The sequence below is a fragment of the Podarcis muralis genome, chromosome 17, assembly GCF_964188315.1.
Source record: "Podarcis muralis chromosome 17, rPodMur119.hap1.1, whole genome shotgun sequence".
Classification (NCBI taxonomy): domain Eukaryota; kingdom Metazoa; phylum Chordata; class Lepidosauria; order Squamata; family Lacertidae; genus Podarcis; species Podarcis muralis.
This window is the reverse complement of record NC_135671.1, coordinates 3,479,161-3,506,014: the sequence shown is the minus strand read 5'-3', so window position 1 is coordinate 3,506,014 and position 26,854 is coordinate 3,479,161. Positions and strand designations below refer to the sequence as shown.

The 26,854-nt window shown below is 48.1% G+C and overlaps 1 protein-coding gene across 2 annotated transcripts; it reads left to right on the top strand.

Moving 5' to 3' along the window:
• Nucleotides 1-1,001: 1,001 nt before the first annotated feature.
• GPR162 (G protein-coupled receptor 162) lies at nt 1,002-24,262 on the top strand. 2 transcript variants are annotated; one of them, XM_028712084.2, is made up of 5 exons: nt 1,002-1,180; nt 6,101-8,245; nt 18,457-18,646; nt 21,955-22,106; nt 23,319-24,262. In XM_028712084.2, exons 2-5 carry the CDS (start codon nt 7,334-7,336, stop codon nt 23,865-23,867), a joined length of 1,803 nt encoding a protein of 600 aa, XP_028567917.2. In that variant the 5' UTR covers nt 1,002-1,180; nt 6,101-7,333; the 3' UTR covers nt 23,868-24,262. The 2 variants fall into 2 exon arrangements, with proteins under 2 accessions (XP_028567917.2, XP_028567916.2); XM_028712083.2 differs by lacking the exon at nt 1,002-1,180 and adding an exon at nt 2,796-3,060.
• The last annotated feature ends 2,592 nt before the right edge of the window (nt 24,263-26,854 follow it).

The window sequence follows — 26,854 nt, the reverse complement described above, 5'->3', positions numbered from 1 at the left end:
GTTTGACCAAACTGCTGGAGGCAGTGGAAGACAGGAGTGCATGACGTGCTCTGGTCCAGGGAGTCACAAAGACGCGGACACTACTAAACGACTAAACAACAACAACAATTTTTTTTATTTCTATACCATTTTATATTTTTATAGCATATTGAATCAATAAAACAATCTGAAGAAAGTGAAATATAGAGCATACAGTCAACATAGCAGGAAACTAAAATATCATCTTAAAGATGTCAAAATAAAACACTACAAAGGAGGTCACCTACAAAATACATATTGTGTTTATTAAAGTTTGATTTTTACACATAGCACTGCCCACTGCTTTGAAGCAAGGGGATTAAAAGCTCTCTGGGACCTGTTGCCTTGGCAGGTATTCCTCAGGACCACATGACATGGGAAATGGGTGAGAGGATCTCCCATCTTGATTTTACGTGATAGCAGCTCCCTGCATTTTATCAGAGCAGCAGTACCAGAGACCTTTCCCCCTGCAAAGTGAAAATCACACACACACTTCCGGTTATTTGACCTGCACTTCAAGACATACAAGTATAATTCAGGTACTGGTAAGTCCTACACATACTCCCTTGGGGCAAATAGCAGCTGGGGAGGGTTACCTTCTGAACTCTCCTGTCATTAGCTTTAATTGATGAAACCATCAGTCGAGCATTCTGGAACTATTAGAAAGCCATTAGCCTAATGAAGGATGATCTCCTAGCCTTTTCCTTTTGAAAGAGATGTTGAAGGGAAAGGGGTTTTTTCCAGTGATGGCACTGGGCCAGCCCTATCATTAGGAGTGGGATGACTGCCTCAAGTGGCAGATGCTGGGAGGTGGGGAATGACAGAGGGATGTTGAAGGATCTGTGGCCACTGTGGAACGATCTGCAGCCATATCACAAAGCCATGATTGCTAGACAGTCACCAACAAGAGCAATGACACCATGGAGTTTCAAAACCTGTACTGTATAGAGAGGACTCTAATGATGTCATATCCCCAAACCTGGTGGAGGGAAAAAGACAATGGGTTAATCTCTATCCCTTCCTGTCACTTCACACTCTTCTTCTTACCTATGATGAGGTAGGTTGCCTGTGAACTGGACTATGGACCTTTGTAACTTTTAAGGATTATTGCTGTCTGGTTTTTTCATCACTGTACCTGTTGAAACCTGGCAATACATGTAAGGTGAGTAAACCTCCTATTTTTCTGGTTTACTTAAACTGTCTGAGAGTGATTTCTTTGTTAAGAGGGAGACATATAAAAGCAGAGGATCCAAGTCTTCCCTAAGCATTATTAGATATAATAATTGCTCCGGAAGGTTACGCAACCTCGTCCTAAAAACTTCTAAAGATAAGCTGTGCACGGATGGTAATTTTCTCCGCTGAAATACGTATTGCATTCTCACAGAAGTGCGAGAAAGAGGGAGGATAATTAATAAATAAAATATCCTCCCTTACACATCTAAATCCATCCAACAGCCTCTTAGCCTGCCCTGTGGCACCTAATTTCAAGTGCTTGGATGCAGAGGATGCTGTCCTGTCAACAGTTATCTTCTGCATTTATCCTTTGCTTTGCTTCAGGCAGCAATATGTCTTGGGCTAGCTTTGGTGAGACAACATAGAATGCCTTTCCCCAACCCAAATAAAAGGAATAAAAATCTCATTTGATTTCGGCAGCCTTTGGGTTTGGTGGCCTCTGCAACTGCTGCAAGATTACAGAACTACAGCAAGTTTGACTCTGTCTGGAAGCAGATAAGGTTGTTGATGTTTTACACAGAAGAGAGATGATGTCCACACTTGATTTATTTATTGCCAGTATTTATAGGCCACCCTATATGACTGGGTTCCCAGGGAGGCTAACCACTATGTTAAGAACAGATTAAACATTAATACCATAAAAGAAGACAACGGCAAAGCACAAAAGCAGCATGAAATATATATGGCAACGATAAACGAGATTAAAGCTAGTGCAGATTAAAAGCCCTGGAAAAGAACCGGTTTTTTTAAAGCCTCCTCTGGGCACCACAAAGTACATAAACGAGGGTGCCAGGCCATTTTCCCATTCCAAATTGCGCTGCCTCCGTGCCCCAAGGGCTTTTCTCTCCTCGGGGATACACCAGCGGCCGCATTTCCTCTGGCGACGCTTGCGCGCGCTGGCATCACCTTCTGCGCCTGCCGATAAGGTGCGATACGTGCGAAGCAGCCCAACACGTGTCCCCGGATCCACCCCCACCCCCCAAGACCGCACAACCTTCAACCTCAGGCCCCTGGTGGCGGTGCACGTCTCTTCCCGCCTGTGGCCGATTCGTCTTCCTCTGCCTTACACGATCCACCCCCCACCTCCCGTAATGCTCCCGTTCAGACGTGACGCGCGCTCTCGCGGGCCTGCCTCCGTTCCCGTGTTGTCGTCCTCCCACAACCCCACTTGCCGCCGTCACACCTGTTACCCCGGGCCCGGCCCCGCGTCTCCATCCCGGCCCGAGGCCGCTTTGGATCCCCTCCGGTGCGGCGATGGGAGGCGCGCAACGCCCTCGGGCTCGGCGCACGGACGGCGCGCCTCCTCCTCCTCCTCCTCCTCTGTCTCCTCCTCCTGCTGCTGCTTCTCTTCCCCCGAGAGGGACTCCAATCCCCGAGAAGCCCTGAGCCGGGATAATGCTGCCACCTCCCCCGGGGACACGGAGGGAGGGAGCGAGCGCGCCGAGGGGACGGACACGCGCGCACCAGCCCAGGCGGCCGAGCCGGGGCCGCGGCCATTAACAGAAGCGCAAGCGGGATTCGCTTGGGTGGGTGGGTGGGGAGCCAAGGTAGGTAGGTGGCCGCCTGCCTGCCATCCATCTCCCTCCTCCTCCGCCCCAGGATCTCTCCTCCGCCCGCCTTTCCCCGCGCGCCCTCTCTCCCCCTCGCCAGCGCCGCCGCCGTCACTTCCAGGCGAGATGCGGGCAGGAGCGAGCGGCGTGGCTGGCGAGCGAGGGAGCCGCTCCCGCAGGCAGACACGCACGCAGCCGGCGGCAGAAGCAGCGGCAGCAAAGGATGCTCCGGTCGCCATGGCAGCAGAAGCGGCAAGAGGTAAGATGGACCAGCTCGCGCAGCTCGCTGCCTCCCTGCCGGGGCCGCGGGGAAGGGGCGGCCTGGGTTTCGCGCCGCGGTCCCCAGCCTGCCCTAGGGGCGCCTCGGAGCCCTTGCGCGCCTTCGGGCGATGGACGGTTCGCTTCGCCTTGGCTGGTGACCGCGCAGCTCTTGACCCCGGCCAGAGGGACCCTCTTCTCCCCAGGACGGAGGCCTCTGCCTGCCTGCCTGAGGCTGCAAGGACCCGACTTCCACCATCTCCCTCCCCATGACTTGGACATGGCCACTGGTGGGCACGGATCTGTCTCGGCTAGGTGATTTGCCCCCACCTCAGCCAGATTCTCTTATCCTCACTTCGGCAGGAAAGGGCACGGCAGGCCTGTGCCACTCTCCCCTTTACTACCTGCCCGCCCCCCCTTCCTCATCCCCATAGGAGCCAACTCTAAGGAACCAAGGTCCCTTCGCGCTCCCCCCCAAAAAAATATTTGAGAGGGCAACCCCCAAGTTGATAGACACTGTCATTCAAATGGTATGTGTGTGTCCACCTCGTAATCAATTTTGCAGGACGTGGCTTACCTGTGTGTGTCCCCCCCCCGTATTTTATTCAAGTTGGCACCCTTGCCCCCCCCCCCCAGGCCTACCCTCATCAGCAATAACCATGGTAACTTAGTTGAGGCCAAGGTCTGCCCAAGACAAAAGGATATATAGCGTTGGACTGGTGGCAGTGGGGGAGGATGTATCAGTGGGGAATATTCCCCCCCCCACCTTTATTATTCCTGGTTTCCCCCTGAGCCCCACGGGGCAACAGCAGGGGCTCTTCCTGCCCAGCCTCGGCCAGGTTCCCTCTCTCATGCCCACCTTGTGTTTTATTTTTATTGTCTGTTTTCATTTCTGGGTCATCTTGCTCTGCCTCCGAGTCCCTCCTTTTCTGCCTCTTCCCCGTCACGAGCTTGTGAGTTAACTTGTTTCCTTAGTCAGGCAGAACTTCCCATATGGAAAGACGGCTAGGATGGTGGGAGCTGGCATTTAACAGGAAGCGCCGTGGGGGGGGTGGAAATCTGCCAGCATAAGGCTTGCTGAGAACCAGGCAGGCCCACATCCCAGGGTAAGGAAAGGCAGGATGGAGATGGCAGCGGGGTGAGGTCTTAGCCAACCAGCTTAGTATTGCGAGGCTTGACCAGAAGTTATAGGAAAGGTGTTGTGTTGCTCGTGTTGCGTTTAGGGAACCCGTTGTCATTCGGGGCTGAGCTGACCCAGCTAGACCTCCGTGTGCCATTCAGATTAGCAGTGGCCGGCGCTGTCATCAGCATGGCCGAGCGTGAATTGCGAGTGACAGGCACAGTGATCTGACACACCTGACACCCATGTTGGGTCCTGCCCGTTTTCTGAGATGCCCAAATATGGTCGGATGCTGAAGCATCATAAAAACCTGCAGAAGCTACCCAGCCAGAAACCGTAGCATGGGAAGCAAAAAACAACGCCTGTATGATGGGCAGTAATGGCTCTGTCACATCACCTGCAAGTTGTTTTTTTTGGGGGGGGGTGGAAACATTGCTTGTAGAAAAAGCTCACCACCAAGCAAGCAAAACGGGATTCCAGGCCGGGCTAGCAACCAGGGTCAGTAACACTGATGTAAGATACTGTAGTAGATCATTTTGCCAGTCTTTGATCCCCTTGTTCACAAGGTGTTCATGATGTGAGTCCCAAGATTTGTGAATTAGCATGGATAGACTGTTAATGGAATTTCCAGCTATCTCAGAGGAAACAGATTGACACTGAAGCAATTTGCCCCCCCTTTTTTTAAAAGGTCAAGCTAAGTGATAGCTCTAAAAACCAAGGCCGGCCACCACTGCCTCCTGCCAGGCTGTAGTCGCTTGGGTGGTCCTTTGCTCTGGAACTATTCCAGGAAGGCTGGATGTGTGCAGCAAAAAGAACTTCCTGGCAGGGAGAGGCTGTGCAGCTGAAGAATATTTTACAGCCAATCATGTAGAAAGAACAAATAGGCCAAATGCGTGACTCTGGGCAAATTGAGGAGACATGGGTCAGGATGGATTGAGGTTTATCAGCTGAGCTGCGTGTAGAGAGACAGGACTGCAGTGGATGATGGTTATGAGGTCAGGGGGTCACTGGCAGAGAGAGAGCTGTGGGAAATAACCGATGGCAAGAGAAGAATGGGGGTGTGCGGCAGGACTGAGGAGGAGGAGGAGCAGAACTATAGTGGGAGCTCAGGAATGAAACAGCATGTGGGGACTGAGGACCGATGAAAGGGCATCGTTAGGCGGCAACAGCACAGACTTCTGCTCTTCGGGAGAAAAGCAAGTAGGCAAGGCTGCCAGTTGGTCAGGTCACAGGAAAAGCAAAAAAGGAAAAGCACGGGGAAATGAGGGTCTGCTCAGCAGTGCTTTGAGAACCACCACTGTAAGGTATTTCAGTACTGGCTGTTCAGATACAGCCCAAGACATTTTGATGCCCAAGGCAGAAAATCCAATCCACTAATAATCTAATGGATATGGGGGTGCAGCTCACCAGGAAAGTTCTCCTGCCTAAAGGTAGATGAAAGCAGTGGGAGCTCTGTTCCCAGTTCTGTCAGTGGGACTTGCACAGAAGAACCTCCCCAGTGAATTGTGCCTCATGGGCCAGGCATATCTCCCACACGGCCACCTTTAGCAGTACATGAAATCCACCGTCTGTGGCACTGGCTCAGCTTGCCTCCTGCAGAGCACAGGGGAGTTGTAAGAGGCAGGGAGAAAACTAGCACCCTCCCCGTCCCACCCACCTCCCAGCAGATACTTTCATATTTCATGAAATTATTCCGGCCTGGGGTGCAAAAGAGCAGGTAACAAGAGGCACATGTGGCTGCCATGTGGTTGAACTCCTGACATACAATTTCATTGTTCGACCGATCCAGCAATTTGGCACACTAGGCTATACACACTCATTGTGTGGGCTGGTGAATTGGGAATGATTTCTGCGAGGTGGGGAAGAAGGCTGGAAGAGATGGAGCTGTTTTCTGACGCTTTCCTTTTTCTTCTTTCTACAGTAAGGTTTCTCTAAACTCTTGAGTTACCAAGGAACTCTGGGGAAACGATTATTCCCTCCTGCAGTTGTTGATTGGCTGCCTACAGATTCCAAACAAGAGGAGAAGGTTCTGGCGACACTGAGCCACTGAGAAGCAGAGGATGTTGGTGTCCTGTAGGCACTGAAGAAAGAGAGAGAGAGAGAGAGAGAGAGAGAGAGAGAGAGAGAGAGAGAGAGAGAGAGAACTCAGTGGCCTGCAGCTCAGGTGTTTGGTGACAGAAGTCTGGTCTTGCTCCCTGTGAGAACCAGGGCTTTCATTCTGTGCACCGTTCCATTTCCCCATTGATCCTTTATTCATCCAGGAGAGTCAGAGCAGTGTGGGGTTAAGAGAAGGTTATCTTCTTTTCATTTCTTTTCCTTGAGGGAGACAGAAAGCAAGCAAGCAAGCAAGCAAACTAAGAAGTAGTACCAGTAAATAAAAATGCTTCTTGCTTATCTCACCTCCTTAAAATTTATTATTTATTTTCAACGTATATCCTCTGCCTCTGTGCTTGATGCTGTGTAAAAATAAAAAAATATAAAGCCAGTTACAACAGTAGTTTAAAACGCAACAAGGGAACCAGCCGCACAAATATACAGAGCCTCTCGAAGAAAAGCAGCTGAAATAGACAAAATGCCAAACCGCTATCACTAAAACTAGCAGTAAATCAGTAAATACATAGGCCAGCAATTCAGGAAAGCAACTTTTGCTGACCAGAGGCTCAGAGGAAAAGTGTCTTACATTTCCTCCCCAAATCCAGGAGGAATGGGCATAGGCTGACATCCTCCAAAAGGTTGTTCAATATTATTCGTCATACAGCTGCAAAGAGTTATAAGGATCCTGTTACTATACGTGGACTAGCTTTCCGTACAGACAAAGCAGGGCGTTAGTACATAGCTTTAAAAGGTAGGAGGAGGGGCACACACAGGTTGCAGCCTTCTGTCTTCTTTCGCTACTTTCTTTGTGTTCTGTAAACAAAATTAAAACAAGATATAAATTTAAAAGATATATAAGAGGAAAAGCGAGACAAAAATTAAAAGAAGGGAGTATGGATCGAAAGAGTGAAAAACAAAGAATGCAGAAAGAGCAGAGGAGGAAGGAATAGGATTAAGAGAGTGGGCCCTCCTCATGGCAGCACCTTCCGGACGCTCCTTCGACAGTTCTCTCCTAGTTCCTCCCGGAAGTAGATGAGACAGGCACTCCCTTGCCTTGTGCATGCTCCTCTGTACTGTCTCCAGATCCCAAGGCGGAGGAGGCACAATGAATCGCGGCGGAGGCAGCAGCCCCATGGAGGAACTCTCAAAGGCTACCCTGCACAATAACTCGCTGTGGTGGCTGGCTTGCGGGCTCCTTGCCCTGCTGGCCAACTCCTGGATCATCCTGAGCATCACAGCCAAGCAGCAGAAGCACAAACCCCTGGAGCTTCTGCTGTGCTTCCTGGCGGGGACTCACATCCTCATGGCTGCCGTGCCACTCACCACCTACGCGGTGGTGCAGCTGCGGCGCGAGTCCTCCGACTACGACTGGAACGAGAGCATCTGCAAGGTCTTCGTCTCCACCTATTACACCTTGGCCTTGGCCACGTGCTTCACCGTCGCCTCCTTGTCTTACCACCGCATGTGGATGGTGAGGTGGCCTGTCAACTACCGCCTGAGCAACGCCAAGAAGCAGGCCCTGCACGCCGTGATGGGGATCTGGATGGTCTCCTTCATTCTCTCCACGCTGCCTTCCATCGGCTGGCACAACAACGGGGAGCGGTACTACGCCAGCGGCTGCCAGTTCATCGTCAGCAAGATCGGCCTGGGCTTCGGCGTGTGCTTCAGCCTGCTCCTCCTCGGAGGCATCGTCATGGGCTTGGTTTGCGTGGGCATCACGTTCTACCAGACCTTGTGGGCTCACCGAAGGCACCATAGATGCCACCACCTGAGAGCGGAGGAAGCCGCCTCTGCTTGCCCATCTTCGGCTCACAGCACCTTCAACGTGCCAACTATCGTGGTGGAGGACGTTAGGGGCAAACGGCGCTCGTCGCTGGATGGGTCTGAATCTGCCAAGACTTCCATGCAGATGACCAATCTCATCAGCGCCATCGTTTTCCTCTACGACACACTGACCGGGGTGCCCATTTTGGTAAGAAATACCCCTTCCTCCTCTTTTCCATTGTCCTAGAGCAGTGCTATGGGGTGTTAGGGGAGGGGTAGTACCTCTGGTGGGGGGACACACATCATGCTCCTTCTGGGGTAGTTTGTCCACCTTTGAATTTCAATTTACATTTTATTGTTAAAAAGTGCAATTACGCCCAGCCCTAAATTTGGATAAGAGCTTAATATAAGGTCACACCCATAGCTATTTGGTTATAGTTTATTATGTCAAAAGTTGACGCAGCACAGAGGTTATCTAAGGGTACTTGAGGAATTTGGTCTCAACCTCACTGTAAAATGCACCCTTTCAAGAGCACCAGATTAATTTCACCCCATTTTCCATTTAGAGGGTCATTCCTTTGTGGGTACTGATCACGTGTACCACTCTAAAGGTTGTGAAACAATTTCCACCATAACTCTCTGTCTGAAACATCCTCATACCTGTGTCTGAAAGATTCACCTTAGGGCTCAAATGTTCTATTTTGAGTCTTCACCATTAAAAAAAATAATACTGCTACATAAAAAGAAAAACTTTTTCAGTTTGTCCACCTTTGGTCCCACTCTGCACTCTCTCACCTGTGGCTCCTAGAAGCTGCTAGCATGCTAGAGTGGCCACACCCAGGAACGGCTTCAACTGGCCGGCTAAACCAGGTGAGGGTAGCCAATGGGTCTCAAACCCTTAGTGAGTTAGGGACTTCGCCTGCATGCAAAGACTGGCCTCAGCAGATTGAGAACAATAATGGGTCCAAAGAAGAAGAGTTTGGATTTGATATCCCGCCTTTCACTCCCTTTAAGGAGTCTCAAAGCGGCTAACATTCTCCTTTCCCTTCCTCCCCCACAACAAACACTCTGTGAGGTGAGTGGGGCTGAGAGACTTCAAAGAAGTGTGACTCACCCAAGGTCACCCAGCAGCTGCATGTGGAGGAGCGGAGACGCGAACCTGGTTCCCCAGATTATGAGTCCACTGCTCTTAACCACTACACCACACTGGCCAAAGGTCAAGAAAGCAGTTACTGTATGTGCTGTAAAGGAAAATGAGGGGCAGATGGGGCTCCTCAACCTGGGAAGGTAGCCCATCTAGGAGAAGGAAACTCTAATCCTAAACCTCCACTGCTTTGGGGAATAACTTTGGCTGAAGGAAAGGCTATGGAGTAAGCCCTACACTGATCCCCTAAGCCAGATGGCACCTTGTACACCTCCTTCTGGCAACTCCTGCAGACAAGCTAGTGCCAGACCTATTGCTCTGCTTTTCTTTGACCACATAAGTGAGTCTGAGGGGGGGGGTCTTGCCATACGGGTAGCCCAGGACCTCCATATGCACCGCCCAAGCTTGCACCCCTTGGAGGTCACTTCAGTTTGACTTCACCCCTGGAGGTGCACTCCATTGTCTCTTGAGACAGACAGATGCTAACATCAGTTTCCTGACTTTGAACCTTTCTGCACTGACATGTTTGCAGTGAACCTTTGAGACTCCAGCATGGGCTCCCTGTATTTTGCAGAGGATTTGGGGACATAACTCATGTGGGGCATGTGGCCAAGTCTCTTAGCCCTCCCCATTGCAATGTGTCCACTAGAATTCACCCCAAAACACTCCACTGCATCTAAGCGTCACAAGGGAAGATCAGAAGCGATGCACAAGGTGTTTTCAGAGAACCCTGCTTGCCATTATTGATCACCTCAATGAGGAATCTCCAGTTAGCTTCCAAGGAACACCAGTGTTCCCTGAAACATAGCTTGAAAACCACAGTTTTAGAAAGTCAACAACCTCCCTGCCTCATTTTACAGAGAAAAATGAGCATAGTTCGACAGAGGCATTGTTGGCCTTGATGTAAAGGGACCCCTGACCGTTAGGTCTAGTCGCGGACGACTCTGGAGTTGTGGCGGTCATCTCGCCCTTCCAGCTGCCATTGGTTTAGCTGCTCTGAAGTCACAGAGCACCTTGGCAGTCTGGGGTCTGGCAGATTTGTTTTTGTTTTGGCAAGCCTACCAAGACATTTCATTTACCTGCTTATACATTATTATTATTTTTAAAAAAATATCTGTTCATGTTCTTAAAGTTAAAGGTAAAGGGACCCCTAACAGTTAGGTCCAGTCGCAGACGACTCTGGGGTTGTGGTGGTCATCTCGCTTTACAGGCCGAGGGAGCCAACATTTGTCCACAGACAGTTTTTTCAGGTCATGTGGCCAGCATGACTAAGCCGCTTCTGGCAAACCAGAGCAACACACAGAAACACTGTTTACCTTCCCGCCAGAGCGGTACCTATTTATCTACTTGCACTTTGATGTGCTTTTGAACTGCTAGGTTGGCAGGAGCAGGGACCGAGCAACGGGAGCTCACCCCATCATGGGGATTCGAACCACCAACCTTCTGATCAGCAAGCCCTAGGCTCTGTGGTTTAGACCTTGATGTACGCACACTATTATTGTGTCTGCCATTGCCTCTGATCAAACAGGTTTAGGGGGATTTTGAAGAACTGAAGAAATTTACAAAAAACTGCTTACCAAAAACAAGAGTGAGATGCGTACACCACGAGGAGCAGTGCATGTGCTGTTTTGCTTTAAAAACTGAAGAAAACCACCTGTTTCCAGCCTCAGGTTGCATTTATATACTCCTCCAACTAGCCTCTAGAGGGCATAATCTCTGTCCTGGCTCCCCAGTTCCTGTTAGGATTGGCAGATCAAAAGAACTTTTAAGAAAGGAGCAAACACATACACATAAAGAGATGCTATTTCCTGAAACGCGGGCCTTTGATATTTTGAAATAACGTTATCTTGAAACAACAGGCAGCCTAAAGGACTTGTGGATTATATCATAGGTACCTAAGCTATCCCCCCCCCCCCACCTGTTCAGCTTCTCTGAGCTTTGATGTCCATCTCTTTTGGCACCCCTTGACAAATTAACTTATATGCTTCGGTGACTGCACACACATCACGCACAGCCATGCAATCTCTGTCCTCAGGCCCCGTCTACTGGACCTGCAGAGTCTACCAAGCCGGCACCAAGTGCCGTAGTTCTGCTACAGAAGGAGCCTGTTGTACATTAGCAAAATGCAAAGGTGGTGCTCGGCTTTAGGGGGCGTTTGGCACAGGGGTTGTCAGTAGGCCTCCCAGTCAGGGGAAGCCCTATCTGTAGTCTTGGTCCTACTGGAACTGTAGTTCCATAAATACAGTGGTACCTCGGGTTAAGTACTTAATTCGTTCCAGAGGTCCGTTCTTAACCTGAAACTGTTCTTAACCTGAAGCACCACTATAGCTAATGGAGCCTCCTGCTGCTGCCACGCCGCTGGAGCACGATTTCTGTTCTTATCCTGAAGCAAAGTTCTTAACCTGAAGCACTATTTCTGGGTTAGCGGAGTCTGTAACCTGAAGCGTATGTAACCTGAAGCATATGTAACCCGAGGTACCACTGTATTTATATAGATGTTATGGCTGTATAGGCTGGGGTACTGCATTTCTGGTATAATTAAACACACTGAACAGCCACTAAAGATGGGAGCCGAGTTTGGCTTCCATTTGAAAGTGGCAGCGCTGCCTGCCCTGCACTGAAATCACCTCTGGAGACCTGGTGGGATCAGTGCTGATTTACGTATAAGCTAAACAAGCTATAGCTTAGAGCCCCACTCTCTTGGGGGCCCCCAAAAAATTTAAAGGGAAAAAACCCCTGGATGTACATTTCCAAAATATAAGATAAAAAACAAATTAAATAAAACCTACATAAGCAACAGTGTTTTGTGTTGTGTAGGCTCCTATGATGTAAGTCATGGGCCCTGCCTGCTAGCCTGCTCCCTAAAATATCACTGGTTTGCTCATTTCTATATATAGGGTGCCTACATTCTGCAAAGGGATGCGGGTGGTGTTGTGGTCTAAACCACTGAGCCTATTGGGCTTGCTGATCAGAAGGTTGGCGGTTCGAATCCCCGCGACGGGGTGAGCTCCCATTGCTCTGTCCCTGCTCCTGCCAACCTAACAGTTCAAAAGCATGCCAAAAAAAAAAGTGCAAGCAGATAAATAGATACCGCTCCAGTGGGAAGGTAAACGGCATTTCCATGCGCTGCTCTGGTTTCGGTGTTCCATGCGCCAGAAGCGGCTTAGTCATGCTGGACACATGACCCGGAAAAACTGTCTGCGCACAAACGCCAGCTCCCTTGGCCTATAAAGCGAGATGAGCGCCGCAACCCCAGAGTCGTTCACGACTGGACTTAACTGTCAGGGGTCCTTTGCCTTTACCTTTTTTTACATTCTGCATGTGCAAATGGCTTTAGATACCTATTAGGTCCATAAATTTCCATATAGCATATATTCAACACACAAAAAACAGCAACGATTTGTTGTTGACAAGGACAGCTGGACATATTGTTGTTGTTTAGTTGTTTAGTCGTGTCCGACTCTTCGTGACCCCATGGACCAGAGCAGACATATAAAGGGCCCCATTACCTTCAGGAGCTTAGGGCCTCATCCAACCTAAATCTGGCCCTGGGAAGGATGCTAAGTGGCAGCACAACAGGGCCCTTTGGAGCTCCTGGGGCCCTTGGCCAATGCCCAAGCCAGCTGACCTTTGGCACCAGGCCTGACACAAGCCATGGGGTGTGTGGAGGGAAAGCCCTTTATAATACAAGGAGCACTGGAGATGCAAGGACAGGCAACTGGGGTGAGAGATTATGCAGGATCCTTGTCTAGTGGAAGATAGGTCGGCGTGTGCTAGAATTAGAGGGTGCCCTGACCTTAGCTGTGGCCCCATGAGCAGCACTTTCCTCTATATAAGTGAATGGGAACTATTGTTCGGAATGAAGAGGCGTATCCCATGGGGCACCACTGGGCGGGCGCTAAACCAGCCTTGGTGACCCCAGTCATCTGGGCAAGAGGCGGGTTCGACCTGCTCTCAAATGTATCCCATTGAAGGCTGAGCCTCACTTATTTGCATTGCCCGATGGCCTTCGTAGGTACAGCTCCGTTAGGAGTTTGGCTCTTTCCTTTTCTGGGGAGTGTGATGAAAACTTGTGTGTACAGTGGTACCTCGGGTTAAGTACTTCATTCGTTCCAGAGGTCTGTTCTTAACCTGAAACTGTTCTTAACCTGAAGCACCACTTTAGCTGATGGGGCCTCCTGCTGCCGCTGCGCGATTTCTATTCTCATCCTGAAGCAAAGTTCTTAACCCGAGGTACTATTTCTGGATTAGTGGAGTCTGTAACCTGAAGCGTATGTAACCTGAAGTGTATGTAACCTGAGGTACCACTGTATGTGCTTCTAAGATACAAACATGCATTGCAATAATGCTTTCAACATGAAAATAAATAAATAAATAAATAAATAAATAAATAAATAAATAAATAAATAAAAAAAAGCCAGCATCAAGGTAGAAAATCAGTTTTGTAACATTTGCCCTCAGATACTTTTTCAGAAGTCCTGATCTTTCAGAGCAAACCGGAATTGCATTTTCCTTTTCATAAAATGTTCTCTCGGGTCCCTGTTGAGTGGGTATAAAGCCCAAAACTGCTTCTCTCGCCGGTGTTCTGGGGGCAGCAGGAATTGGTGGAGTATGACTGTTCATGAGAGTGGCAGGAAGAGACAGGACTGCAGTTGTGAGTTTCAGTAAAGGTCCCTAGAATCCTTGTCAGTTTCAAGCACAGTCCATGCCCCTGGAGTTTTGTTTTCCCACCCATGGATATACAGTCCAACAATGGAGAGGGGAAGACAGAGCTTCTAATGATCTTTTCTCTCTCTCTTAAGTAACAGAAACCGATAGCAAATGTAAGAGCACTACTGGGGCACGTGTTTTCCAGGGCTTAGCAGTTAGAATATCTACAATTGTCTGGCACAGTAGCAGAATATATGGACTGCAAATTAAAACACACACAAACATATGTTTTAAATAAAAAGACCACAAAGGTCTGGGGACGTGAATTTTGATGCACTACTTTGGTAACATTTGTGTAACCGCATTCCACACCTAGTTTCTGATTTAGAATGGTGGAGTTGCTGAAAATCGTAGTTTCCCAAAGACAGGGGTCAGCAAACGTTTTCAGCCGTGAGCGGGTCCTCCATCCCTCAGACCTTGTAGGGGGCTAGACTATATTTTGGAGGGGGGAAATGAACAAATTCCTATGCCCTACGAATAACTCAGAGATGCATTTTAAATTAAAGGACACATTCTACTCATGTAAAAACACACTGATTCCCGGACCATCCACGGGCCGGATTTAGAAGGCTATTGGGCCTTAGTTTGCCCACCCATGCCCAAAGACAAAGTCCAGATCAGCCACTGCTCTTTACATTATTCTAGCAACGATTAGCATTTGTTTGTTTTTAAAGTGCTGTGTTAGTGCTTGTTTGCGATGAATCAAGTTGCCTGACACTTGCCAGGAGCGGAAGCTGAAATGCTGCGAGTCAGCATTCAACTCATTGATCTGATTGCACCGAGGTGCACAAATTCAGTTCCTCCTGTGGTGAACTAGTTGAATGAGCTTTTTGCAGCGATCACCAGTCTCTGCTGTGAGTGGGGCAGGTATGCGAACTAGCTCACAAGTTACAATGCTTCCATTAATGTTAGGAATGACTCCCATGTTAATGCAGGAGCTTTGCCAAAAATATTTCACTTTCAGCTACCAACTGCGTTTTGCAGGCACCTCTCACAGCCTAGAGACACCCTCTCACACAGCCCAAACAGAAGTTAAGGGAAACTCTCAACAACAGCCATGGAAAATTAGTGTAGAAACCAGAGAGTTTAAATGCTGCTCTGTTGGGTGGGAGAACCCAGCATCTTTTCAGCAGCCCCAGTAAACCCCAATATGGATTTTCCCAGTTTACTTTAGAACATATAGAATTCTCATCAGGGCCAGTCCACCCATGAGGCAAGGCTGCCTCAGGTGGCAGAAATGATAGTGGCAGCAGATCTGGCCTCCAAGGAATGCATTACCCGCTGTTGCTGGTTCCCAGATTCCCAATGTAGATCTTTACTCACCCTTCTTTTTTTATTTTTTTAAAGTAATATTTATTAAGAGTTTAAAGATTACAAAAAGAAGAAAAAAAGTTAAACAAAGCAAAACAACACAATACAATAGAAGAAAAACAAAAACACTACTTAACAAAACAAAAGCAAGAACAGAAACAATTAAAAACACATCCAATATTTCCATATCTTGTCTTTCATTTACTTGTTTCAACGACCTCCTCGCACCTCCCTTTTTTGTATTCCAGTTCAGTTAGCTATTTCAGCAAATCCTTTCCATCTTTCTCATTTTTTGTCCTATAATTTATCTTAACCCAATCTAACCTTATTTTTTCCCCTTTGGCCCATTAAACAATCTATTCTTACTTAATTCTTTATAACATTCCTACTAAAGCCATATAGCTTCATTCCAACATCCTTCTAACATTCATTAATTTTACAATGTTTCTGTAAATAGTCTTTAAATTTTTTCCAATCTTCTTCCACCGACTCTTCTCCCTGGTCTCGGATTCTGCCAGTCATTTCCGCCAATTCCATGTAGTCCATCAACTTCATCTGCTCACCCTTCTTCCATGCCCCCCCCTACATTTTGTAGTTTGACTCAGGTGCGAAAATTTCTTGAGCTAGCCCTGATTTCAGTGTAATTTATATGCCAAGAAGCATACCTTCAGTATACCTGAAGGAGCGTCTCCACCCCCATCGTTCTGCCCGGACACTGAGGTCCGGCTCCGAGGGCCTTCTGGCGGTTCCCTCATTGCGAGAAGCAAAGCTACAGGGAACCAGGCAGAGCACCTTCTTGGTAGTGGCGCACGCCCTGTGGAACGCCCTCCCATCAGATGTCAAAGAGATAAACAACTACCTGACATTCAGAAGACATCTTAAGGCAGCCCTGTTCAGGGAAGTTTTTAATGTATGACATATTAGTGTATTTTTGGTCTTTGTGGAAGCCGCCCAGAGTAGCTGTGGAAACCCAGCCAGATGGGCAGGGTACAAATAAATTGTTATTTTATTATTATTATAAGCAAAAAGTGATAACAAACATCACACTTACGAAATGATACACCATGAAGCAAAACAAGCCTCTCTTTAATCTGCTCCAAAACCATCATCAATTAACTCAAATATTATTTACGAATACAGTGGTACCTCGGGTTAAGTACTTAATTCGTTCCAGAGGTCCATTCTTAACCTGAAACTGTTCTTAACCTGAAGCACCACTTTCGCTAATGGGGCCTCCCGCTGCCGCTGTGCCGCCAGAGCACAATTTCTCTTCTCATCCTGAAGCAAAGTTCTTAACCTGAAGCACTATTTCTGGGTTAGCGGAGTCTGTAACCTGAAGCGTATGTAACCTGAAGCGTATGGAACCCCAGGTGCCACTGTATGGTGGTACCTCAGTTTATGAACTTAATCTGTTCTGGAAGTCCATTCTTAAACCGAAACTGTTCTTAAACTGAGGCACGCTTTCCCTAATGAGGCCTCCTGCTGCCGGTGCCCTTCCACTGTTCGGATTCCGTTCTTAGACCGAGGTAAAGTTTGCAAACCGGGACACTACTTCTGGTTTTGCAGAGTTTGTAAACCGAATTGTTCGTAAACAGGGCTGTTCTTAAACCGAGGTACCACTGTATTAGCTTTGTCTGGTACATTCCGTAACATAGTCCACATGATTTAACATAATGGAATGGATAAATGAGCAAGATTATGCAAGCAATTGCTTATTTATAATGGCATTATTTACTGTATTTTTCCGTGCATAAGACTAGCTCTCTTTTTTTACCAAAAAATTAGGTTTAAAATTGGGGCTCATCTTGTACACGGGTAGTGCTGAGGGGTGTTTTCTTAATTTGGAGTCCCCCAAAACAGGGGGCGTCTTATACATGAGGGCATCTTATACACGAAAAAATACGGCATTTGCACATTCAAAACACAAGTCAATATTTTTTTAAGCGAGTGAGTGGCTTTCCACTTCTATTGCTTCTAAAAATGATCACTGCTTGTTATATGCAAACAAACAATCAAATGTACAAAATACACAGAAGTCAGAGACTCAAGAGGGCAACCATTTCTCCTAGGTAGTTTTCTTTCCCATGCCTGGAAACACAGATGCTTAAAACACTTTGCGAAGGTGTGGAAGAAAGGAAGCATATAGGTGTGGAAATGTCAAGTCGTGTGACATAATGTAAAGCACTTATGTGAACGATGGTGAGGAACATGGCGCACGAGCCTAAGGCACATATGAGGCTGAGTTATTTGATGAGTGTGTGGGAGAGGGTTAAGCAGCAAGGCCAGGGCCAGCTCAAGACATTTTGCCGCCTGAGGTGAACTGCAAAATGGTGACACACACACCCGCCAGGGAAGAAAGGATGAATGAAGATCTGTATCAGGAACAGGGGGGGAATGAAGATTTACACCAGGATCTGCTGCCCCAGTGGATCTTGCCGCCTGAGGCGGTCGCCTGACCTTGTCTCATGAGTGGGCTGGCCCAGAGGAAGACATTTTGCTTTAAACTACATTATTTAGTTGGGGCATGTACAGAAAATTCCTGTATACTACACTAACTTTGCGGTGGGACGGGGGGATATATCAAGTATTATAGGGACCACTTGCTGGTAGGTAGTGTTGGGCATTAAATGCTACAGTGCAGCAGTGTTGCTGCTTGGGTAAATGTAAACATCATGAACTGTGATTGCTCTTTCTTCAGCTTTTCTTCTGTGTGTATTGGGTGGGGGGACCTGTCTCCAGACTTAGCTGTGAATGTTGTTGTTTAGTCGTTTAGTTGTGTCCGACTCTTTGTGACCCCCTGGACCAGAGCACGCCTGGCACTCCTGTCTTCCACTGCCTCCCGCAGTTTGGTCAAACTCATGCTGGTACCTTCGAGAACACTATCCAACCATCTCATCCTCTGTCGTCCCCTTCTCCTTGTGCCCTCCATCTTTCCCAACATCAGGGTCTTTTCCAGGGAGTCTTCTCTTCTCATGAGGTGGCCAAAGTCTTGGAGCCTCGGCTTCACGATCTGTCCTTCCAGTGAGCACTCAGGGCTGATTTCCTTCAGAAAGGAGAGGTTTGATCTTCTTGCAGTCCATGGGACTCTCAAGAGTCTCCTCCAGCACCAGAATTCAAAAGCATCCATTCTTCGGTGATCAGCCTTCTTTATGGTCCAGCTCTCACTTCCATACATCACTATAGCTGTGAATAGGGAGCCTGATGGTGGAATGTTACTCACAATGTCCCCGTCCTCCTTTCCTTTCTGGTTTCAGGTGGTGAGCTTCTTCAGCCTGCGCTACGACACGGCTCCCACCTGGATGGTGCTGGCTGTGCTCTGGTGCTCCATGGTGCAGACGCTGCTCTTGCCATCCTTCATCTGGTCCTGCGAACGCTACCGGGCTGACGTCCGGACTGTGTGGGAGCAATGCGTGGCAATAATGTCAGATGACGACGGGGAAGACGGTGAGCTGCTCCAATCCCGTGTTCTCTCTACGCTAGAGGAGGCTCTGTATTTTCTTTCTTTCTTTCTTTCTTTCTTTCTTTCTTTCTTTCTTTCTTTCTTTCTTTCTTTAGCTATGGCTGGTTTTTTTTCTCATTTTCATTCTTTTATTAATATTTTATACATTTATTTACATTTTATACATTCTTTCTTTAAAAATTATCATTATTATTGACAAAGTAATAATCATAAATAAATAAGAATAAAAATGTGCATCTCACCCCCAAGACTATTCCATTGTAATTATCCAACCTCCCCAAATTTCAACGCCTCTTGCAATGGTTTGACCCCTTTCCCTTTTAACAGTACAAATTCTACAAATACCTTCCATATCTCCTCAAAATCATTTCTCCTGCATATTCCCCGTCTTGCCTTAATAGCACATGTTAATTTATAATTAATAGCTATATCCCACACCTCTTTACACCATTTTCCCATTTTATATTCTGCTTGCCCCTTCCACTTCCTGGCTATAATAATTCGTGCAGCTGTCAATAAATTTATGAGCAAGTCCTTCATAGCCTGCGAACCTTCCACCCCATAATGCTACCTCAGGACTTTTGGTCACCTTTAACCCAGTGATTTCTGTTATCTCCTTAAACACCCTTTGTGTTGTTTCTTTCTGCATTCTCTCTCTATAGCTGGAGGAAGTGGCAAAACTCTGGAGAGGGTGGGGATGGAAAAAGAACAATGGACAACGCTTTGTGGGATCTGCAGCTGGAATTGGGGGCAAATTAGTCAGGAGATCTATGACTGAATTTCCCATATTGGTTTGCATTTTGAAAAATAAACGCAGGCATAAGTGGGGCTGCAGAAATGAGGGTTCCTCCCCCCCCCCCCCCGCACATTTTCCCCAATCTAAATCCCCACAGTGGAAAACATACAGATACCATATTGTCGTCCCCCCCCACACATTGCAGCTACATCTACCTTTTACAAAACAGCATAGATTTTATCATAGATCATCCAGCGTCACAACCAATCTAGTCCCTAGCTAATGGAAGATGGTTAGAACAAAATGGGTTCATCTTCTAGATGAGCCAGGTGTTAGTTAAATTGGTGTTCGCTCATGGTGATTGCATCAGCTGCTGTTGAAATACTAGAAAAATGGCATTAAAAGCATCAAGCAGTTTAAATAGCAGTAGGTATAGGCGGATAAAACTGAATGTATCGAGGCAAAGGAAAAAATTGTGTTTGTAGAGGTTTTCTTCTTGAGGGGCTACTATCATATCACCAAAAAAAGGAAAATGCATCACAAAAAGAGGCAAAAGAGGACACAGATTTGCAATGTTATTTTTTGTATATTAGCTTACATAAGGTAAAGAGTAAATGGACCCCTGACCATTAGGTCCAGTCGTGGCCGACTCTGGGGTTGCGGAGCTCATCTTGCTTTACTGGCCGAGGGAGCCGGCGTACAGCTTCCGGGTCATGTGGCCAGCATGGCTAAGTCGCTTCTGGCAAACTAGAGCAGCACATGGAAACGCTGTTTACCTTCTCGCTGGAGCAGTACCTATTTATCTACTTGCACTTTGACGTGCTTTAGAGCTGCTAGGTTGGCAGGAGCTGGGACCAAAGAACAAGAGCTCACCCCATCACGGGGATTCGAACCACCTACCTTCTGATCAGCAAGCCCAGAGGCTCTGTGATTTAACCCACAGCGCCACCCACGTCCCATTAGCTTACATAGATTGATGCAAATTTGGAAGTAGTTACTATAATTTGAAAAGTAATACAGTGTGATCCATGGTAGGGAAGGCTGTGATCAGGTAAGCTGTGTCCCTGCTCTGTCTGCTGCTCTCCCTTCCCAGAGTCTATTATCTTTAAAACCATGGGTCAGATTATATCACTTGACCTCTCAGTGGACCAACTAGGAGATAAAGGCTTTGAACCTGTCTTCATTATTTAAAATGAATATAAAAGTGAAGAGTCGTGTAAGAGACGAACAACAGTCACAGGTGTAAGTCTGGTTTTTCATTACAGACATATACTCCCAACACACTGCATAACGGGTCAGCCATCAGTTTTGCCCTTATTCTCATGTATCACATTTTTGTTTTAAAGTAGCACATTTACATTCATTTGTTTATATCTCCACTCATCATCTTAGGAAAACAATCACCTTCCTTCCTTCCTTCCTTCCTTCCTTCCTTCCTTCCTTTCTTTCTTTCTTTCTTTCTTTCTTTAAAAAAACCTGTTGCAACATTGCTGAATTTTGTTTCCAGATTGAAACTTTCATGATGCTGGCTGGATGTTACTTCAGTCACTCTCACCATCTTTGTAGAAAAGTGCTTTCAGAGCTTATTCCAGTAGAGAAATGTGTGTGTTTAAACTTAATAGGATAAGGCCACTTTTAAACACCCCCCACCAAACTAAAAATGTTTGCTCTAAACGTAAGCATAGCTGTCAACTTACAGATTTGAAAATAAGGGACCGCAGCCTCAAAAATAAGGGATCAGCAGCCTCGAAAATAAGGGATCAACAATTACTTTGATAAAATACATATTTTGTGGCATGCAAATGGCTTTAGATACCTATTAGGTCCATAAATTGCCATATAGCATATATTCAACACAAGAAACAGCAACAATTTGTTGTTGACAAAGGACAGCTGGACATAGAAAGGGCCCCATTACCTTCAGTAGCTTATTTAAGGGACATCATCAATAAGGGACAGCAGCGGGACATGGCGCTGGGATAAGGGACTGTCCCGCCAAATAAGGGACGCTTGACAACTATATGTAAGACGGTCCGTTTCCTCTTACTTAAACAGTGATTCCTAGAATATGTTTTTTTTGGGGGGGGAATCAAGTACATTGCATTGCACTGCCCATCCCAATGCTCCTAAGTAACATACCCAATGACTATGGCATCCCTGTCCAAAATCCAGCTGGTGTTTCCTTTAAACGCACCAAGAGAAGTGACAGTGGATTCACACCATCACTGTGGTACGGTCAAATCCACACGGGTTTTCCTTGTGCACGTAGTCAACTAGAAATGGCAAGCTATTTCCCATAAGCGCAGAATACAAGCAAGGCTGCATTGTGGGAAACTTGACATGCAAGCCCAGCTCATTACAGGCTTGCGGCAATAGATGCCACAGTCATGACGAACCGCTTAGAAAACCAGCTCGCCACAAATGAACACTCCAGCCTCCTCAAAGCGCAAGAATCCAGATGTTCCACGCCTGCGTAGGTCTGCCCTCTGTCTGTTTGAGGTGGGGAACAAGGAGGAGGAGAGAAAATGTGGCAAAGACATTCTTGTCGTCCTCTAGATGGCACTGGTGACGATTACGGTGACGGGAGGATCTGCAAAGTGCGATTCGATGCCAATGGTGCTGCATCTATGAAACGGGATCCCAGGGATGCTAAGCTGCTGCCAGTGCATCACATGCTGTTGCCCCATGACAGGGTGCACTACCTGCAGGTAAGCAGTCCCCTTCTTCGGGGTGCGAGGGTTTGGCTGCCAGTCTGGGACATGACCAGATCACGCTGCCAACATTTGAAATGTACAAACCAACGTTCTGTTTATTTAACACATTTATGGGACTGGGAGTGGCCGCCGGGACCACATAACACCGGTTCTGAGAGAGCTGCGCAGGTGCGCAGCGTGGGAGTTATTTTGGACTCACAGCTGTCCATGGAGGCACAGGTTAATTCTGTGTCCAGGGCAGCTGTCTACCAGCTCCACCTGGTATGCAGGCTAAGACCCTACCTGCCCGCGGACTGTCTCATCAGAGTGGTGCATGCTCTAGTTATCTCCCGCTTGGACTATTTTTTAAAAAGAAAAACAGACCAAGGAAGAACTGAGCAGCCAAAAGGTACTCCAGACTCTCCCACCAACACAAATCAGGACCACGAATCTGTGTTAGTAGAACACTTGGGTTTTTTTTCTCTGTTTTGGAAGTTTTGTAGCCCCAAAAAGCACATAAAGTAGAACAAAACTAGAAAAGCCAGGGGGAGAGGTGTGTGTCACATTTTCTTTACAAAGTGGTGTTACGGGGCAGGTGTGTGTTGCTCACTAAGACTCACATACCCAAAACATTTCTATGAAATTTGCACAGCCGCAAAACTCGAGGCAAATGCATCAGAAATAGTGGCACTAGGTAAAGGTAAAGGGACCCCTGACCATTAAGTCCAGTCGTGGCCGACTCTGGGGTTGCGGCACTCATCTCGCTTTATTGGCCGAGGGAGCCGGCATACAGCTTCCAGGTCATGTGGCCAGCATGACTAAGCCGCTTCTGGCGAACCAGAGCAGCACACGGAAATGCCGTTTACCTTCCCGCCAGAGTGGTACCTATTTATCTATTTGCTCTTTGACGTGCTTTCGAACTGCTAGGTTGGCAGGAGCAGGGACCGAGCAACAGGAGCTCACCCCGTCGCTGGGATTCGAACCGCCGACCTTCTGATCGGCAAGTCCTAGGCTCTGTGTTGTGTTTTCTCTTTCTATATATATATATTTGCCATTGGACCTACCCAGTGCTATTTTTCTAGAAAAAGAGGTGCTGGAACTCACTATGAACGCCTCCCTTGTTCTCTTAGAATGGCAATAGCACCCACCTGAGAGGGAAAAACCCTATATATTGCACGCCGTCCGACCTCCTTGCCCGCTGGCTCTCACCTCCTTCTTTCCTTCCAGGTCCCTCTTTCCCGGAGGATGTCCCACGACGAAACCAACATCTTCTCCTCCCACCGCTCCTCGCCTTCCTTCCTCCACAAGTGGTCCTCATCTGACGACATCCGCGTGCCTACCCCTCACAAACACGGGGGCGTCCCCAGCTTCCTGCTGCCGGAGCTCCGCAGCTACCACCACCACCACCGGCGCCACCGGCCTCCCGAAGACGAGTTCACCACGCTCCGGCAGTTCCTGGAAGCTGGGCTGGTGTCCCGGGGACCTGCCTCGGGGTCTAGCGTCTGCTTCTTCCGCGATGAGATCACCACATTCATCGACGAGACGCCGGCGCCGTCCCCGCACAGCAGCCCGCGCCACTCGCGCCTGCCGCTGGCGGCGCAGCAGGAGAGGCGCCACTCTCTGGATGGCACCGAGCAGGAAGACGGCCCCGAGAAGGATCGCCGGTGTTCACTGACTGGTGGGGAAAACCTATACCTCTACAGCGGAGAACAGGAGCCCGGGAGACGGACCTTGGGAGCTCAGGAAGCGCGGGGTTTCCAGGAGCTCGGCCTATGAAATGGCGGCGATAGCATTTGCTGGGCTCTGGATTTTTAAGCCAAACTCGACGTGTCTCCCCAGGACCCAAGGGGTGTTTTTAGGTCCTTGTGTTTCTCACCATGTTGGCAGAGGAGGGGGGTGTGCCCATGGCGGGGTCCTGATGTGGTGGGGAAGGAGAACCGGCTTTGTTCGAAGCAGCCACGGAGCCCTGCGCCCAGGTGGCAAAACGTGAGCATAGACCACCGCAGTTCACCGGAGGGCACTTTTTTCTCCAGTTCCACCCCCTCAGTAGCATTGTTAGTGCCACACGCCCCTCCCTTTTCTTAGCTCCACCCATTATGAGAAACGCTTGTCGTCGGCTGCCAAGTGTGGGACAGGAAGGTATTAAAAAGAAATCTATATTTGGAGTGTCACCTGTGCCTGGCTTTCTCTTCTTAAAGTGTGTTCACAATGTTTGTTGTTTTGTTTTCAAGTGATTCGGGCATGCATTTATCTACGATTAAGCCCCAATGAAAACAATTGAGACCTACTTCTGAGTACAGTGGTACCTCGGGTTACATACGCTTCAGGTTACAGACTCCGCTAACCCAGAAATAGTGCTTCAGGTTAAGAACTTTGCTTCAGGATGAGAACAGAAATCGGGCTCCAGCGGCGCGGCAGCAGCAGGAGGCCCCATTAGCTAAAGTGGTGCTTCAGGTTAAGAACAGTTTCAGGTTAAGAACGGACCTCCGGAACGAATTAAGTACCGTATTTTCGCTCCGTAAGACGTACTTTTTCCCTCCTAAAAAGTAAGGGGAAATGTGTGTGTGTCTTATGGACCGAATGCAGGTGGGAGGCAGGCAGGAAAAGCCCCCAAGAGCCGCACACAAGCTCCACATGGCTCTTGCGGGCTTTTCCCCAGGAGGGAGAAGGGACTGACGCAGCCAGTCAGTCCCTTCTCCCTCCTCGTAGAAAAGCCCGCAGGAGCCGCACGTTCCTTAAAGGGTGCGCAGCTCCTGTGGGCTTTTGCGGGAGGTGGGGGTATTGCCATAGCTGTGCACAGCCTCTCCTGGCTGGAGAGGTTGCGCGTGGCTAAAGAGGAAGCCAAGACAGCCAGCGGGATGGATCCCGCTGGCTGTCTTGGCTTCTTTGCTCTTTGGGGCTGGGGGGGGGGGACCCGGGCTTCCCCGGCAACCCCAGAAGCTCTGGGAGAAGCGGACAGGCTTCAAGATTTTTTTTCTTGATTTCCCCCTCTAAAAACTAGGTGTGCCTTATGGTCCAGTGAGCCTTATGGCGCGAAAAATACGGTACTTAACCTGAGGTACCACTGTAAAGGTAAAGGTACCCCTGCCCGTACGGGCCAGTCTTGCCAGACTCTGGGGTTGTGCACCCATCTCACTCAAGAGGCCGGGGGCCAGCGCTGTCTGGAGACACTTCCGGGTCACGTGGCCAGCGTGACGAAGCTGCTCTGGCAAGCCAGAGCCGCACACGGAAACGCCGTTTACCTTCCCGCTAGTAAGCGGTCCCTATTTATCTACTTGCACTTAGGGGTGCTTTCGAACTGCTAGGTTGGCAGGCGCTGGGACCGAAGAACGGGAGCGCACCCCGCCGCGGGGATTCGAACCACCGACCTTTCGATCGGCAAGCCCTAGGCGCTGAGGCTTTTACCCACAGCGCCACCCGCGTCCCCTGAGGTACCGCTGTAGATACTACTTAAAGAGACTCAACAGCCAATTGAGAAGAGAGGATTCCAAGACGGAGTGTCCCAGTGCCAAGAGATGACGCATGCAGTGCTCAATTTCAAAATGCTCCACACACTCTGTTTCAGTCCTCCTTGCGGCAGGCATGCTGTGGTGGGCTGGTAGCATCACCCCCAAGATACAGATGAGTTTGGCTACCTTAACAGAGGTTGTCGAGAAAAAGGATGGAAATCTTCTCCATCACTAGCCATAAGGAAAGCTCAATTTCTCCCTACACAGCCTTTGCAGTGGCGTAGCAAAGGTTGTTGGCGCCCAGGGCAAGACAAATATTGCACCCCTTGGGTAGACCGGGCAGCCTTATGCAACTTAGGACCCCAATACCTCAAGAACTGCCTCTCACCACATGAACCAACCCAGACCTGCCGTTCTCCACATGAGGCCCTTCTGCATGTGCCCCCTCAGTGTGATGCAGAGGGTGGCAACACAAGAACTTGCCTTTTCAGTGGTGGCTCCCCCATTTATGCAGTGCTTTCCAGGGAGGCGTGTCTGGTGCCATCGCTAACTGTTTTAGGCACAAGGCAAACACGTTCTTGTTCACCCAGGACTCTGGTTCTTAATTTTAGTGAGGTGAGGCAGAGTTGGATCTGTGTGTGTGTGTGTGTGTGTGTGTGTGTGTGTGTGTGTATATATATATATATATGTATGTATTTTAGGCTGCTTAGCCCTTGTACCCCTTTTTAATGTTTGTTTTTTGTAAGTTGTTTTGAGCTTCATTTGGAGGGGGGAGTAATTAACACACAAATAAATAGTAATAATCAGCTCAGCCAAAACTTAATTGAGATCAGACAAGCTGTACTTTAGCTCAAACACCTTAGAATATATGAGAGCTCATGCCCTCTTTTAATCCTTAATGTAAGATTATCAGATTACTTTGTGCTAGTAATGTCCAATTCTCATTGATTTTAAAGCCAGAGGGAACCATTAGTCTGATGTAGTTTGCCCTCTTACGTAACCCAGACCACAGAAATTCACTCAGCCATTCCTGCACTGAAGCCAGAATTCTTGGAGGAACTGAAATTCCAAATGTATGTATTCTATCAAAGTGTGAGCCATTGGAGTTCTTTAAGACCTCAGGCCATTTATTTGAAGCTGATTTCCATTGCTGGCAACTTAATTTTTTATTCTCAAGTGTTTTGAGTTTGTACTGGCTCTCATGCCTATCTTTTTGGAGATATAAAAAGATATCCACCCATAATCACATCACACATTTATTTCACGGAACTCTCAGGCCATTTCAAAACTTCAGGAGGGTCGCACATGTTAAAA

What these genes read in the sequence shown, in the direction of transcription:
- GPR162 (XM_028712084.2), top strand. Translation starts at nt 7,334, where the DNA reads ATGCTCCTCTGTACTGTCTCCAGATCCCAAGGCGGAGGAGGCACAATG. An exon ending in TGACCGGGGTGCCCATTTTG is followed by an intron (nt 8,246 to 18,456) that starts GTAAGAAATACC and finishes TTCTGGTTTCAG; the next exon opens with GTGGTGAGCTTCTTCAGCCT. An exon ending in AGATGACGACGGGGAAGACG is followed by an intron (nt 18,647 to 21,954) that starts GTGAGCTGCTCC and finishes GTCGTCCTCTAG; the next exon opens with ATGGCACTGGTGACGATTAC.